The following is a 17,378-nucleotide window of genomic DNA, read 5'->3' as shown; positions in this document are numbered from 1 at the left end:
GCAGAACAGTAGCACCTTGCTCTGCTCATGCATCAAATCCCCAGGAGTGTGATTATGCCATAACATCTATGCCTTTACACTGCTTTACTGCTTAATTATGCTCCTGTAATTTGCAGGCTTAACTTATTCCAATGCTACAAGTCAAGTTATGCAAAACCTATTTGTATTTTTAATTCGTCCCCCATGCTTTGGTCATTCAAACCTGTTAGTGAATGTAAAAGGAGGAGGTTAAGTAGAAAGCACATTTTATTACACTAAAATCAGTATATATGTTTCTAGTTGCCATAAAAAAGTGACTGAGTAAGTAATCATAATATCTTTTATTTATTGTTTGATATTAAGTCTTTTAGAGTTCAGAATTTATCTTCATTTCAAAAAGAAGAAAGCTGGCTTATATATAAAGTGTAGCTTGGAGCCCATTACAGTTATAGTCCAAAATCTACCATTTTCTAGATTTCTATTACAGGGTATACACAGATTCCAAGTTCTATACTAAACACAGCTGTCAAGACAAGAGGCTCATTAAAAAAATTGTTTTGACTGATGGAATGTTCACGTATCAAACCGAAAATTTGAATTAAGAGCCAAAAATACTCAAGGGAGGTTTGGAAAGGTGCAGTCTATACGGCCACAGAAAGGAAATGTTCTTTAGCATGTTGAAGATGGAGTTTGTCGGGGGAGAATATGTTACCTCTGAATAGCTAAATGTTCTCTAACAGAGGAGCTCTGAAGCTACCAAAATGTGAATTCTTTAAATAAGTCGCTGTTGGTCTTGATAACTAGGAAAAGAAATCCCAAGGTGACAGATATTTCTGTAAGGACTTTTTTCCTTGGTCTCTTGGAAGGAATAAAGTTTCAAACTGGAGGCAACTCCCAAGGTAGAGTTTAGCATAAATGAGTTACTTGTCCCAGACGAGAAACCCATATAGACTCAAGGGGTGTGCATATCATGAACTTCTTAGAAACAGAATTTCATATAAATATGATTTCAGTTATGAATATTTCTCTCCCAAAACAATAGGCAAAAAGGTTTGTGAGGCATAATATGATCCCTGACACAGACCTCTGCATTATGCGACTAACAAAATAAAGTTCTTAGCATATTAATGAAGGTTAGGTATACTGCTTCAAGAAGAAATACAACATCTGTGGCTATAATTTTATAATGTCTTCTATATCTTCCCTTCTACTTTTCATGTTCTCTAAGGGAAAGAGTTTCAGAATTTAATGCAATTCTAGCAAAGAAAAGAATTACAAGTGGCTGTTATAAAAGTAGTCATCAAATGACTTACAAGCTAGGGATAAAATGTTTTTGAGCAATTTCTCTGAAAATAAGGCCCTAATGTGATGCTTTCCTTCTCATTAAATTCATACCTGAGTAACCAGGATGGGATGTCACAATGGCATGCCTGCCATTGTAGGGGTAACCAGTGACAGGTAATCATCAGTTTCTGAACCATGTTAAGACTTAATTCATGAAGCTCCTATAGGGTAATGGAGTTCACATGCCACTTGGAAAGTTCCACACAATTCTCTTCTCTTTAAGCCAGAATTCAATAGCAATCTTCACAGTTGTAGTATTCAGCAAATGACAGTGTTTAGTAACCTCCTTGACATCACTTCCATCTTTCATGAAATTGATTTTCTTCTTGTTATAGATGGTGTGCATGCAATAAAACCAATCTACAGACCAGATGGCGGTGTGCCAGTAGCATAAATTGACAAGCTTTCTAAAAGTGGATAAAATACAGTTTATAATTTCTGTATTCTGATAGTATGGTCTCTGCAAATAAACAGGGACTACTTGGATGGGGAGAAAAAGCACAGTAACCATCGCTGGACAACTATGCAACATTTTGGAAATGAGGTGAACCCCTTCTCCCACCTCTCCAGCATAGTCAGTGAGGTTCTAGTCACAAAGGCATCCAAAATGCTGTCACTGAAAATGCACTAAAAATGTGCTAAAAACCCAAACCAAAAACATGAAAAAGTTTGACCACTGTTTTCATTTCCTCTGGTGTACACTTCCATGCTTGCAACCCAATTGGCATATAGCTGGGATATATCATTATTTTACTATCAATTCCTTCTATGAAAAGCTTTTCTTTGTACTGATCCAATCCATCCATACTGTTTCTGGGTCTCCCTTGTAACAAGTTGTATACATCCCAAAGACAGCTGGCTAATTCTCGAGATGCTCTTTGTAAAAAGAATTGATAATTATATAACTACAGTGCTTAAACGTGAACATTTTTGAGCTTTCCATAATTAATCTTAAGCAGTAAGGCTTCCACAGCTTACTCAGATGCCCAGAACTGTGGAAGCACTGAACTGCAGGTGGGCCCAATCATTGCGGGAAGCAGGTGGGCTCAATCATAAAAGTGTTTTAATGCCCCTGGAAATGTCATTGCTGCTGTTGTGTATATGAGTGCCAAAGGAAGGTTTCTGACTAAAACATTTGTGCTGTTGGCTCTGTATAGACAAAGCCATAGAGAAAAATAGGCTGTTAGAGTTTTTAAAAAAAGAACTGAGTTAAAAGTTAAAAGTAGTAAATTTATTATCATTTTGAAATTAAATTTGTATAAGAGTATTCATTGATGACAGATGGTTATGCATATCTATGAAAATAAGAATCCTATCAGATGGTCAGAAGAATTCTATATGCAGCAAGTATATATTCACATATATACAAATATGGTTTAATGATAGAAAATCATATGTAAAAAAAAAAGCCAAAGTGTTACACAGTACTTCAAAAGATTTATGATTTCATGAGTGTGGCTACTTCCTACAATAATGGGGATTCTAATCTTTCCTTACCTTAGTAATCATTTTCTTTTTACTTTTTCTTTTGGAGGCAATTGGGGTCAAATGACTTGCCCAGGTTCAAATAGCTATTAAGTGTCTGATGCCAGGTTTAAACTCAGGTCCTTCTGACTCCAGGGTTGGTGCTCTATCCACTGCACCACCTAGCTGCCCCGAATTTTTTTTTTCTCTTAGTAACCATTTTCAAGATTTGCCATAGCCTCCTGGTCATTACTTAGGCAGTGAGGTGGCATGGTACAGCAAATGCTGGGTCTGGAGTCAGGAAGACCTGACTTCAAATCTAGCCTCAGCTACTTACTAGCTGTGCGACTTTCGGCAAGTCACTAAACCTCTGTTTGCCTTCATAGCTGAGGTTTTATCATTGTAAAATGGTGATAATAATAACGTTTATCTCTCAGGGCTGTTGCAAAGGTTAGATGAGTTAATAACTGTTCAGTGCTTAGCATAGTACCTGGCCCATAATAAGTGCATATGAATGTTAGCTATTATAGTGGCTACACGTTTTCTGGTGGCATGCTTGTCTGTACAAGTTAAGCTGAGCCTCCTATGACAGATGCACAGTCTGTTGCTGGGCTCATACCTCAAGCCCTTCCAAATGGGGAAAGCCAGAGCTTCTGTTTTCTGGTAGAACTTTTGGGAACCCAGGGTCACCTCCCCACCACAATTCGTCACCAAAGAATGGCTTTAGTGGAGAGATGCAGTAATAATATAAGCAAAACATACCCCAGCTACATTACAAAATCTACTTTCTACCTTCAGTGTACCATGTTCATAGCTCCATAGCAAAATATGAAACACGGTCAAATTGGCTGGCATCAAATCCAGTTGTGAACTTATTCCTTAAAATATAAGAATTTTTATTCTAAGAACTTTTCTGTAATATTACTTAACAGTAGGAATGATTAATTTTGCTACTGAAAAATGACAGGCATGACATGTTTTAAAATTAGGTAATAAGTGTTTACAAGAGTATCTACCTAGGAATCCTGTCCTACCAAATTGTGACTCATACTTTCAAGCCAGCTGATTGTAGTACCATGCCAACGAGCACATGGTTATAGACTCAATTATTGATTGAACCAGCTAATTTTTATTTGGATCCATGGTCACAGATGGTCTCTCAACTCTAGCCAGCTTTCTTTGAAATGAATGCAACTGGTCACAAAGGAAACAGAGCAAGAGTATGGGTAGATCACCACAAATCGATTATTATTTCTATAAGGAAAACAACTCAAAGTGCATATTCTACTGGACAAATCAGTAGTACCATTTATGTATAGGAAAGCACATTTCATACATGTGATTATCCAAGCTAAAGAAGAACCCTACAGTCGAATTACTGAACACTGATCAAATTTGTTGATCAAAAAATCCACTTGTCACCTCTCTTAGAAATAAATTCTGTTCTGGCTCTAAAAATCTGATTCTATGAATGAGATTCTAATGTGATACATATATTTACAATATGGAACCCTGACAACAGTTAAGAAGAATTTTGTGAGCAACTTGAGAGCTGGGACTTTTTTTTTAAACTTTCTTTGTATCCCCAGAGCTTAGCACAGTATCTGCACAGGCTGGTACTAGTAGGTGCTTATTAAATGCTAGCTTATTGATTTATAGGTATTACTATAGTTCTAAGAAATCTCATTTTTGGCTACAGTGACGTGGCCCAAAACTGCACTTTCTGTGACACTGAGGAAGCTGCTGTATAAAACTTCAGTCACTAAACCTAGACAGCCACAAGATATGTGACCACAAACACATTATTAATCTGTGAAATTAAAAGCGGACGCAACAGTGTAAATTATTCACCAAAAATGATTTTTTTTGGGTAATTTGTAGTCAGTTCAAAGGACTGGAATGTTAGTGTGTGTATATCTAATTCTATATGTATTGAATACATGTATACACATATGCACATGCACACACACACACACACACAGTGAAAGAACAATTTGTCATCCTTTTTTTACGCACTATACTTCAGAGAATATGTGAGGCACTCTGCTAGGCATTGAGGATAAAAAGATGCAATTTAAAGTATTTGAGAGTTAGTTTCCTAGGAAACATAGAGGTTAAATTATTTGCTCAGAGTCACAGAGCCAACATGTATCTGAACGAGGAATTGAACCCCGGTCATTTTGACACAGAAGTTTGCCTTCTCCAAGGCCCCATGCTGCCTCACAAATTAGGATATCAACAAGTCTCTTCTTATGATGAAGAGAAAACTACCCCTTATAGCTACATCTAATTTCTAGTAAGTAAAAAAAAATTGTATCTAGCATATGAAAATGTTTATTCAAATTACAGAAACTAGAATGTTTAGTGCTGAACACAACTGGTAATTGTAAAATTAGACTGATTCCTGTGAAAATGAACTAAAAGCACTAACTCTACTACTTTCATTTCACTGTCTTGATCTACTTAGGGCTGGTCAGTGTTTTCGTGTCCTTTGCTATTTGCAGCACTTGAAACAAAAACGTCACTTTCCAAAAATCGTTGGTTTTTTGGGGGGAGGAGGGCAGGTGGAAAGGAAACAACAAAATAATAAAGAAAATGATTTATTTTCCACGAAGAGTTATCTGTTTAACTTCAAAACGTAACAGTACACATTTACAAGCACCAGATTCTCAATTTATAAATATTTATCATAAGGACGTGATTTTAAGTTTAATTAGCCCAACTGTTAAGGATACCTCCAATGTGAGAAATGCAATTCATCACTTCACACCAGATGTAGCTTCTGCAGTTGGTCTTTTATCTAGGTTTATAGCAAATGAAATATAGACATCAAATGACTAAAACATGATGTTTACACAAAATTGATTGAAACATAAAAATGTAGCTAACCACATCAAAATGAGAGCTAAACTTGGAAAATGAAATCCAGAGGCTACAATTACTGAAGTGGATTTACTCCTAGTGTTTCTGTACTGTGAAAACGTTAATAAAAGGACCGTTGGTTATTCTTTCCTTGTTTTTTTAATTTGAAGATTGGTAAAACGTCACTGAAATACTTTCTTAAGGAATGAATCTGACATTAAGGACCACAACATACGGTCACCAACTTTGCTGCATGACTTTTAGGTGAGGAACTTAAAAATGATCATCGTGTAGGGGATACATTGCAAAGTTTGCATATAAGTTTGTTTGCCAATAAATCAATCAAAATTGTGCAAGTTAAAAATATAAGTTTAATGCCATACATGAATGCATTCCAGAGGAATTTTTCCTTCAGAGACAGAATATAAATAATAAGCAGATCTTGCTGAGAGATTTTCCCATACAAAACGTGTGGGGTCTGTCAATGCACCTGGATAATGGTGCTTCCACAAGTTACGATAACTATTCTGCAGGAGGGGGGGAGGGGAATCTTCCTCTGAAATATTCTGGGAACCGCTTTAATGGTAGTACTTGAGCATCCCTATTAATTGTCATAGAATTATGTACGATTTCTTAAGGCTTTCAGGACTTGACATGGGAAACATTTCCATAAGTAATAGAGTTTTTCACCTGAAGGTCAGCAGAGAATATTTCCCCAATCTGTACTGGTGACCAGATCTGGGCCCAGGTTTTTGTGGCTTAGGATGACTATGAAGCCTGACTTTTTAGACCCCTCTAAACTATGCATTTTGTCTTCCAAATTTTGATGATTCCAAAACCACCACTGGGAGCCACAACATTCTCCCTGGTACCACCTTCCACTTCTGTTTTAGAAAAGAAAGCAAACATACTGGGGGGAAAATCCCCAATCCTATGAAATGCCTTATTAACTTTTAGTGGGAAAAAAAAAAAACAACTGACGAGTTTTAAATAACTATTAAATTTGCTTGGGGCATTTTAAAACACGGTTCTAAGTACTATGTTGAGAAAAGAAAAAGGCACAAAGGACATAAGGGGAAACATGTTCATTGAAAATCTAAAGGCATTTTTCGGGGATTTAGTTTTTAAAAAATTGCTATATATACTAATTGCTCAGGATATTAACTTCATGCTGAAAAATGCAATGGCTAAAGAAAACATAGAGGTACGACTGGGACTTCATTGTCTATTATCTGTTTCTTAGAACTCAAAACAAGTACCAAGTGAATTAGAGGGAAAACTAATTTTGATAACTGTGGATTTGATGTAATTGCTTATTCCTGAGGAAGGCAAAAAAGATACAACGTAACTAGTGCAATTTCATATTTGTGTATCTGTCCTGCCATGATAACTGTTTATTTATACTATCTATTGACAACACTTTGTACATATACAAAGGAGGTTCTTCATGAGACTAAAATGTAGGAACCAAATGCATCTGTTTCTAAGGAAACTTGTAGACATGAAGAGTACACACTTTCTGATTAAGAGAACTCATCTCAGCGTTCTGCAGTTGCCCTATTGTATGCTTCTTCCTCCTTCTCTTCACAGGCCTCCTCTCATTTAAAAAAAATTAATACAACCAATGTGAGAAGATGATTGGTATACCTTATTAAATCATTTATTCATCCCACACAATGATTCAGAATTATTCATTAAAATAGTTTTAAAGGATCTGGGTTTGGCCTCCATGGTTGTTTGGGGAAGGATTTGTTCTTTAAAAGGCTGTTTTATCACAACACAATTATCATAATTAAAAGCTATCCTAATATTCTGATGAGCTTTTGACATATTTTTGAGTACTGGCATTTCAGCACAACTAGAAAAATGAGATTGAAATAGTATTAGGAAAAAAAAATACTACTCATAAAAAGCCTGAGGCAATATTAAATACAATCTGCCATCATCACCTGTAATTTTTATCATGTTCTTTAAGTTAATGAATTTTTACAAAATAGCACTTGACCCTCTGGTTTTTCAAAATGGGTTCAAATTAATTTGCTATTAAACAAGAAATTTTCTGAATTACTCATAGATGCTTACCTATACCATTACAACCCATCTAATTACACTTATAAACCAAACATGTAATTCACCTATTGACAACAGTGTCAAAATGAAACCCTAAGCTCCTTTTCCCACAATTGCCTTTTTTTTTTTAACAGCAGGGATGGGTGTGGGGAGGGCCAGAAAGTCATTAAAAGGGGTGATCCGCTGAGCTGACAATGTCAGAATCAGGAGTTAAAATGGAACCTGTTTGAAGGATGTCTTCTGTTTTTAGGTTTTCCAAGGTGAAATTTCAGAGTAATTAAAAATTCATCATGATACGAAAGAATACAGGAAGAGGTAGCCATTCTCAGACCTAAATTTCAATCTCCTAAGGTGAGATGAAGTATTAGGTTTATGCTTACAAAGAATATTTAGGCATGCAGGGAAATTTGGTCTTACATTCTGATCAGGAGGCAGCTCCACAAAAACAGAATAAGGAACAGAAGTAAATACTGCACTAACAAATAAATACCAGTCACACTGGTGACATTTACATGGCTTAGCATTTGATATGAAAGAAATAATTTCGGTGAAATTAAATATTTTTACTGACATTATTTCCTACTGCAAAAGTCTCTATGAAAATGAAACAAAGAGGCTTTGATGCCACCTTGGCACTCAATTCACTTGTCACTGAGATGGTTTTCTGCATCACTTCAAGCATGGAGTAAAAATTCAAAGACCTTAATGGAAGCTGCCCAACTATATCACCATGATACAGTTGAAAAATGTCTCCTATTATGCTTGCTTTATGTGAAAATCTCCCCAAATAGAGAAGTGCTTATTATTCTTCACAAATAAATGCTACCATACTTAATGAACAAAGATTATAAGGAGTCTATCAAGGTTTTTTCAGGCATTTTTAATAATAATTCCTTTTCTAATATTTAGAACAATCTTCTGCAATTGAAATCTCTTTACTTTATTATTGCCAAATTTCTCTGAAAGGCTAGCCCATTAGGTATAATCCACTAGTCCCTACCAAACAAATACCCAACTGGGACTGGGACAAAAATATAGCAGATCATATCTAACTACATTTTCACAAGGTCAGGGTTCAGGTCAAATGTATTATTAATTATAAAATGCTGGGAAGAACTTAGTCTATCTCACCAAAGCCAAATTATTAAATATCTTCTTTGTACCTCCCCATTAATGTCACTACTCAATGTTTCTTAGATACTAAAAAAAAGTTTTACTCTTAACTTGTAACCTCCTTATATAAACATGCAATCTGTGGAAATGGTAAAGTATATTGCTGCACTGTACTTGTTTTTTGTACAGATGATAAAAGCTATCACAGCTAATTTCTCAGAGGATGAAGCTAAGTTGGTGATTGTCCCACCAGGGTCTCTGCATGTCTCCCCTTTGCGCTAAGAGAATCAAAGATCTGGAAAGCTCTTAGGAACTTCTAATCTACTCCCTTCGTTGTTAGTAAGAGGAAATTGAGGCCTAGCAAGGGAAAGGGATCGTCCCAAATCACAAGGTTTGTAAGTGGCAGTCAGGACTGAAAACTAGATGATTTCACGCCCAAGCCCAGTGTTCTTTATATAATGGCCTTTTTCTTCTGAAGCATTCCAGGTTTCCATCCCTGGAGACACCATATTTCCTCCCCTTACAACATTTTAAAAATGGATATCAAACTGTGTACTTCATTACCTCAAAATCCTAGGTCATTTAATTTCTTCAAAAGGTAGAAGATAAAATGAGGAAAATTTTTTTAAAATCCGTAATAGTACAAAAAATAGAAGACGGAGGAGTGAAAGCAGTGACTTGCTTGAGCTCTCCCCCAAACCCCTCCAAATACCTATAAAAAAAGGCTCTAAACAAATTCTAAAGCAGCAGAACCCACAAAAAGTCAGAGTGAAACAAATTTCCAGCCCAAGACAATCTGGATGGTTGATCAGAAAGGTATATCGCGCCAGGCTGGCAGTGGAGTGCAGTTTGGCATGGGCCACAGAGGACCTGAAGCAGGCCTCAGAGGACTGAATCGCAGGCAGCTGTGGTGGTTTCCAGACTTCTCAACCCATGAACGCCAAAGACAACTTAGAAAGTCAGTGTGAAAAGTCTGTTTCTGCAGTGCTGAGAGAAGAGCAAGGGGTCTCAGCTCCAGTTCCCCGAGTGGCCCAGAACAGGGGCTGCCTCCTGAGCTTCCAGCCCACAGATTGAGGGGGAATCTGAGTGGCTGATCAGAGGGGGATGGCAGGGCTCTCTTTGCCAGTGCTGAGGCAGGATCTGAGTCACAGTTCTGGGTGGCGGTCCTGGAGCAAGGAGGAGCGCTGGCCTGGTGGAGCTTGTAGTGGCTCTGGAGAGAAAGCCCTCCTCACAGTTCCAGGACAGAAAGAGTCCTTGTGGTCACTAATAGACCAGAGCATAGGCCAGAAAAGGAGTAAACACCTCGCCCCTTATCATACCACCTTGGAAGAACTGAAAATTTACAGGTCCTTACAAGTATCTCTGAAAACAGCTGTACAAACCCCCAAAGCTTGGGACAATACATTCTCCACATTGGAAGCCAACTCTTACCTTAACAAAGAGTTTAAAACTCAAGTAACTGGCTGAGATCATAAGCAAGCAGTGCAAAAAGAGTCAGACTATATTATCGTACTTTGGTGACAAAGAAGATCAAAACATACAACCAGAAAAAGACAACAAAGTCAAAGCTCCTACATCCAAAGCCTCCAAGAAAAATATGAATCAGTCCCAGGCCTTGGAAAGAGCTCAAAAGGGATTTTGAGAAGCAAGTAAGAGAAGTAGAGGAAAAACTGGGAAGAGAAATGAGAGTGATGCAAGAAAATCATGAAAAACAAGTCAACAGCTTGCTAAAGGAGACCCAAAAAATACTGAAGAAAATAACACCTTAAAAAATAGCCTAACCCAAATGGCAAAAGAGGTCCAAAAAGCCAATGAGGAGAAGAATGCCCAAAAAAAAAATTGGCCAAATGGAAAAGGAAGTCCAAAAGCTTACTGAAGAAAATACTGCCTTAAAAATTAGAATAGAGCAATTGGAAGCTAGTGACTTTATGAGAAATCAAGACACTGTAAAACAAATCCAAAAGAATGAAAAATAGAAACAATGTGAAATATCTCGGAAAAACAACTGACCTGGAAAATAGATCCAGGAGAGAGAATTTAAAAATTATTGGACTATCTGAAAGCCATGATCAAAAAAAGAGCCTAGACATCATCTTTCAAGAAATTATCAAGGAAAACTGCCCTGATATTTTAGAACCAGAGGGCAAAATAGAAATTGAAAGAATCCACGATCTCCTCCTGAAAGAGATCCCCAAAGGAAAACTCCTAGGAATATTGTAGCCAAATTCCAGAGTTCCCAGGTCAAGGAGAAAATATTACAAGCTGCCAGAAAGAAACAATTCAAGTACTGTGGAAACACAATCAGGATAACACAAGATTTAGCAGCTTCTACATTAAAGGACCACAGGGCATGAAATATAATATTCTGGAGAGCAAAGGAGATAGGATTACAACCAAGAATCACCTACCCAGCAAAACTGAGTATAATCCTTCAGGGGAAAAAATGGTCATTCAGTGAAATAGAGGACTTTCAAGCATTCTTGATGAAAAGATCAGAGCTGAATAGAAAATTTGACTTTCAAATACAAGACTCAAGTGGAACATGAAGAAGTAAACAGGAAACAGAAATCATAAGAGACTTACTAAGGTTGAACTGTTTACATTCCTGCATGGAAAGATGATATTTATAACTCATGAGACCTTTCTCAGTATTAGGGTAGTTGGAGGGAAAAATTATATGTATGTATGTATGTACGTATAGATAAATAGATAGATAGAGGGTGAGGTGAAGATTAAGGGGTCATATCTGGAGAATAAAATTCGGGTGAGAGAGGATTATACTGGGAGAAGTAGAAAGGGAGAGGTAGAACAGGGTAAATTATCTCACAAAAAACAGAAAAGAAAAGGCTCTTACAGTGGAGGGGAAACAAGGGAAGGTGAGAGGGAATGAGTGAATCTTATTCTCATAGGATTTGGCTTAAGGAGGGAATAACATATACATTCAATTGGGTAGTGGAAATCTGTCTTACCCTACAGGAAAATAGGGGGAGAAGGGGACAAGAGAGCAGGGGGATGATAGAGAGAGGGCAGATTGGGAAAGGGGTAATCAGAAGCAAATACTTCTGAGGAGGACGGGGTCAAAAGAAAGAAAAGAATAAATGGGGGGCAGGATAGGATTAAGGGAAACAGAGTTAGTTTTTCACATGTCTACTATGGAAGTGTTTTGCATAACTGTACACATATAACCTATATTGAGTTGCTTGCCTTTTCAATGAGGGTGGGTGGGGAGGGAGGAAGGAAGAAAATTTGGAACCCAAAGTTTTAAAAACACATGTTTAAAAAAAAATGTTTTCGCATGCAACTGGGAAATAAGAATACAGGAAATGGGGTACAGAAATCTATCCTGCCCCACAGGAAAACAGAAGGGGAAGGGGATAAGGGGGGGGGCAGAGATAGAAGAGAGGCAGACTAGGGGAAGGGGTATTCAGAATGCATGCCATCTTGGGGTGGGGGGAGGGGCAAGATGGGGGGGAAATCTGGAACTCAAAATCTTGTGGAAGTAAATTTGAAAACTAAAAATAAATAAATTTATATTTAAAAAAATAAGAAAAAAATGTACAAAAGGTACCAACCTGCATTGATGAACTTCCTCATTAACTCTTGGCGTACTGGCTTACTTATATTGAAGTAATCATCTTCTTCATTGGCAGTTTTGAGGAAAAGAGGGATGTGCTGGAATACAATGGCATGTTTACACATCTTCTGTTTCGCCATTGCTAGTTGGGCGTCAAGCCATTGGTCTTGGGCCTTTTTCAAGTTGGGGCACTTAGAGGAATCAACATATAACTGTGAATTCAGGACAAGAAAAAGCACTCCTCCAACCCAGAAGCTGAAATAGTCATCTCCCCAAGTATGGCGATACTCATCTATAGCTTCTGATGTAGGAACATTACCAATGTCATGGTTTCCACTGACAAATACCAACGGGATTTCTTTGTTGATGTCCTTAAGAACTTTCTTTAAATCCTTTGTTTGATTTGCCCTCCATAGAGTTCCTAGAAGAATAATAGTTAACAGTCATTAAATTCAGAAAAGGTTTTAAATTTTATTAACCTTAAAGTATTTTTTTAAAAGTCCATACACACAAGAAAAAAGCAAAAAGAATAAGTACTATATATAATTAAGACAGGAAGTTAATAGATTGTTGATACCATTGTTATCAGCACTTTGCATAGTGGCTGGCACATAGTAGGTGCTTAATAAATGCTAATTGACAGAGGTTATAGCATAGTCTAATTATTAAGGAATTAATATTAGATCTAAAGTGGCCAGAAATTCAGTGAACTGGTTGGTTTCCCCTTCTGTAAAATCTATAGGAACTGATTACTAACATTCTTAGGGTTCATTTAATTTTAAAACAATCTAGATCCCAATAGGAAGAATAAAATGTGGTCCAGGAAATTATTCTGAACCTTTATGTTCTGCCTTGCAGGCTTGTAACGACCTAAGGTAGTAAGACAGTCAAGCTTCTGTTTATCCTGGCACTGAGAAAGTAATGTTAGTTTCCATCCATTGGGGGAAGTAATTTTCTAACAGGACTGTTTCTTTTTTGCTGAAATGGTGCTTATCTAATGTCAATTTATTTATTCTTGGCTAAGACTTGGCTTTCCAGTTTTAAGGGTCTCTTTATATAAATTTGCTTACTCTGGTTTTATGCTTAACTTTCCAAGTACATGTATTACATAATTCACTCTACAATTCTATTGGTTGTTTGTGAAAGGTTTGTGGATATGGAGATGATACATTCTCTAAACCCCCTTCTCCTTTCATTTCCACAGGACTGATAAAAATCTCTAGGGTGACCTGGGTCCCCCTTGTACTAAGGTTAATTTGGATTTTCTACTCATTATATCTAGTTTCTTTCCTTATCTGACTTTGTAAAAGATCAAAAGCCTATACTTATCTGGGATTTTCTTAAGAGAGAAACTCTAAAGGGATAAGAACTATGTAACTGGCACACTTATGGGACATAACATTATGAGGCTGATTATCCTGTTATAAACAATTCCCAGTGAGTAAATTAAGTCCTTTTGGAGGCTGTAGTATAGTAACTCATTGCTTCCATGATGTTTCCAACATGTTTTAATGTGGTTTCCAAAAGTGCATTTTACACCTTAGTTATAGCTTAATTATAAGGAAGGATCTCTGTCAATAAACAAGCATTAAAGATGATAGTTTTCTTTATTTCACTTGATATGTAACATTCTTTTATTTCTAGGTTTGCCATTCACACTGTGCTAGAGATTTGTCTACAACGATACCTTACCCTTAGCAATTTTAAGTTGCAAATAAACTACCACTTCCTAGAATTACTGAAAACTCAGAGCTGGAAAGGGCCTCCAGCCCAACCCTTAATGACAGGAGCTTCTCTGTGTCAGACAAGTGATCCCAGCCCCTACTTAAAGACCTCTAGTAAGAAGAAACCATTGCCCCCTCAGGCAGCTCATTCCACTTTTAGACACTTCTGATCTTAGGGAGTTTATCTCAGATGGACCTAAACTCTACCTCTTTGTAATCTCTATTCTTTGCTTTTAGCTCTGTCTTCTAGTACCAAGTGGAGCAAACCTAATTCCTCATCTTCGAGACAGTCCCTCAAATACCTGATGAAAAAAGTCCCTCTTCCAAAGAGGATCCAGATCACCAATTCTCAAAGTTTTTGATCTCAGGACCCCTTTAAGCTCTGAAACACAAACTTCCATTTATGTCAATTACAGCTTTGATATTTACTACATTAGAAGTTGTAATTGATAATTTGAAAAAAATATTAATTCATTAAAAACATCAATTATAAGCCTATTACATGTTCATATACATAACCTATTACATGAAAAAAAACCCCATCTATTTAGTGAGAAGACTAGTATTGTTTCACATGTTTGCAAATCTCTTTAATGTCTACTGGTAAGCCAGTTTCTTATTCTGCTTCCGCATTTAATCTGTTGTGACATGTTGTTTTGGTTGACATATATGAAGAAAATCCAGCCTTACGAAGATGGAAAAGGAAGAAGTATTTTAGCAGGCAAATAATGCCTTAGTATTACTATAAAAATAAGTTTGACCTTGGGAAGTCTCTGAAAGGTTCTCTGGGACCCCCAGAGGACTGTGGATCACACTTGGAGAACCACTGATCTAGACTAAACATTTTCATTTGTTACAACTGTACCTTACATAGCAGTCTTCAGTTCTTTCACCCTCCTGGTCCTCCTTCTTGAAGAGTTTTAGTTTGTTAATATCCTTTCTCTAAGATAAGGAATTCAGTACTGACCACCATATTCCAGAGGACAGAAAGAATATCTCATATTCTAGACCAGGGGTGGGGAATCTGTGGCCTTGAAGCCACATGTGGCCCTCTGGGTCCTTCAAGTGTAGCCCTTCCACTGAATCCAAACTTCACAGAACAAATACCCTAAGGGTTTGTTCCCCACCCCTGTTCTTGACTTAATGTGGTCCAAGATTTTTTTTAAACTGCGGCACTGATGGGGTGGTGGGATCTGGACCCCAAAAAGTCCTAAGACCATGTCTCTGAAAGTAACCCAGCCCCCCACCTCCACGAGAAAATTTTCCCTTGTTGTGACTGCATAATTCCCTTATCAGGACAGAGGTAGTTATACTGACCCAAGGACTCTTTCCCAGGGTGCCTGCCAAAGGATCCTGTCTCTGCTGCTTTACCCAAGGTCCATGCCTCTGACAATTCTCTCAAGGTCTCCCTTCTAACACTTTCCCATATATAGCTCCCAAAGACACCTGGACCCCTTAGATCATTACTTTCCCATGCCCCTTTTCTATATAAGTTCAAAATTCACCCCCCATTAAGGTACAAATTCCCCAAAAGGACTTCACTGGCATCTATTGGCATTATAATAAACTGTCTCTTGACTGAAAGATGGCTTAAGGGTGTGAATTCATTCCAGGTGGCTCTGCCTTGGCATTCTTGGGGTCCCAGTGCCCCTAATCTCTACCCCGAAACCTCTTCAACATCACTGTTGACTCGGATTGAACTGGTAGTCAATAAAAAGCCTAGATCTCTTTTTTTCTGGTATGGTACTATTAGCCTTCCCATCCTATATTTTTACAGGTGATTTTTTTGAACCCATTGAGGAACTTAACATTTATCCCTATTAAATTTCCTCTTATTTGATTTGGCTCAAAACACAGTCTTTTTTAGGAAGAACCAAAAAGGAAATCTGACCTATAATGTGTTTTGAAACTATCTGTTTATCTATCTATCTATATTTTTTGTTTTAAAGGGACATAAATAATGAGGTTTCAAAAACCCATTCAGAGAGAGAGAAGTTATGAACTGCTTATTGAATAGTTAATAACTACAAACAGAAAAGTTGAAAAACTGGTATTTAAATATAAAAGGCTATTCAAAACTTGAAAAAGAAAACTAATTTTAAAAATTCTAAATGAATGTCATCATAATGCACAAATTAACGTGTCATTTTTTTTTTAAAGAGAGAACTGTTCCTTGGGGGGAAAACATATCACCAATAATTTGGTATGAAAAAAACCTAACATGTGAAATACAAAATGTCAAGTTTTCTTAGATTAGAATTTAGTTCTCTCAAAGGAAATGCATCTCTATGAATGAGTCAATTCTAAAACACCTAGGAAATCAAGCTTAATGAAAATATTTAAATTATTTTAAACTTTTTCCACTGGCTCACATTTTCAAAATCTATTTAGGATCACAATAACAAATTTGCTTTAGATTCAAATAGCTTTAATACTATAATTATATTTTTAAGAAATGCCAAATGAGGCCCTTCAGAATAGAAGAAATTAGTAAATCAGGGAACTACTGAAAATAGAAACTGAAAAACAGAAAGCGTGGCTCCATGATGTAAGTTTTTCTGATTACTAAGTAATTCTCAGAACCCTAGGGACTTTATAGGGCATTTAGTTGAGGCCCACAGAGGTTGTGTATTTCCCGTGGTCACACAACTAGTCAGTACAGGGCTCAGACTAAGAAGCAGATCTCTTGAATCACATAGTGTTCTTAATAAAATACTATGATGTCCCCTCAACCAATTACAAAGCTCAAAGACCTCAAAGTACAGAGACAATAAGTAAAACCTTTCTTCCTCATCAATCACTCTTCTAGAACTCTTGGGAAGCAAGGAAAACTAGTGAAACACCACTGATACACATCAGAGCTGGGACTTTTCTATAAAAAGGGAAAGCTGAGAAGCCATTTTTACTATTCTCTTCCATTTAGCCCAAACCCTCCTCACTCTCCCTACACACTGGTCACCCAGACTGCCTCAGCTAATGAAGGCGTGCCTTGAGATACAGACCTGAGCCCTTGCAGCATTCTCTGTCTCCAGCTCTCATGAATAAAAAATACAGCTTAACAAATCATTTGGATAAGTAAGTTTTGTATATGGACTTTATTCTGGATTTTTTTCTAATTTGAATGTCGATTTACCACTAAGTTACTCATCTGGAGTGACATTTGTTGCCATACGTAGGAACTGAAACAGAAAGGAGAAGTTGATCAATTTTCCTTTTGGTTTTAAGAGTAAAAAAATTCTGTGGACCTA

The 17,378-nt window shown here is 37.0% G+C and overlaps 1 protein-coding gene across 1 annotated transcript in view; it reads right to left on the bottom strand.

Annotated features, from left to right (window-relative positions):
- CPPED1 (calcineurin like phosphoesterase domain containing 1) overlaps nt 1-17,378 on the bottom strand; it is a 121,944-nt gene that overhangs the window by 28,093 nt on the left and 76,473 nt on the right. Inside the window, 1 exon segment of the mRNA XM_020978392.2 lies at nt 12,405-12,827. Coding sequence (XP_020834051.1) covers nt 12,405-12,827 — 423 coding nt within the window.

This window comes from Phascolarctos cinereus, unplaced genomic scaffold (genome assembly GCF_003287225.1).
Source record: "Phascolarctos cinereus isolate Bilbo 61053 unplaced genomic scaffold, phaCin_HiC Scaffold_4;HRSCAF=312, whole genome shotgun sequence".
Lineage (NCBI taxonomy): Eukaryota > Metazoa > Chordata > Mammalia > Diprotodontia > Phascolarctidae > Phascolarctos > Phascolarctos cinereus.
The sequence above is the reverse complement of the archived record's forward strand: the minus strand, read 5'-3'. Positions and strand labels throughout refer to the sequence as shown.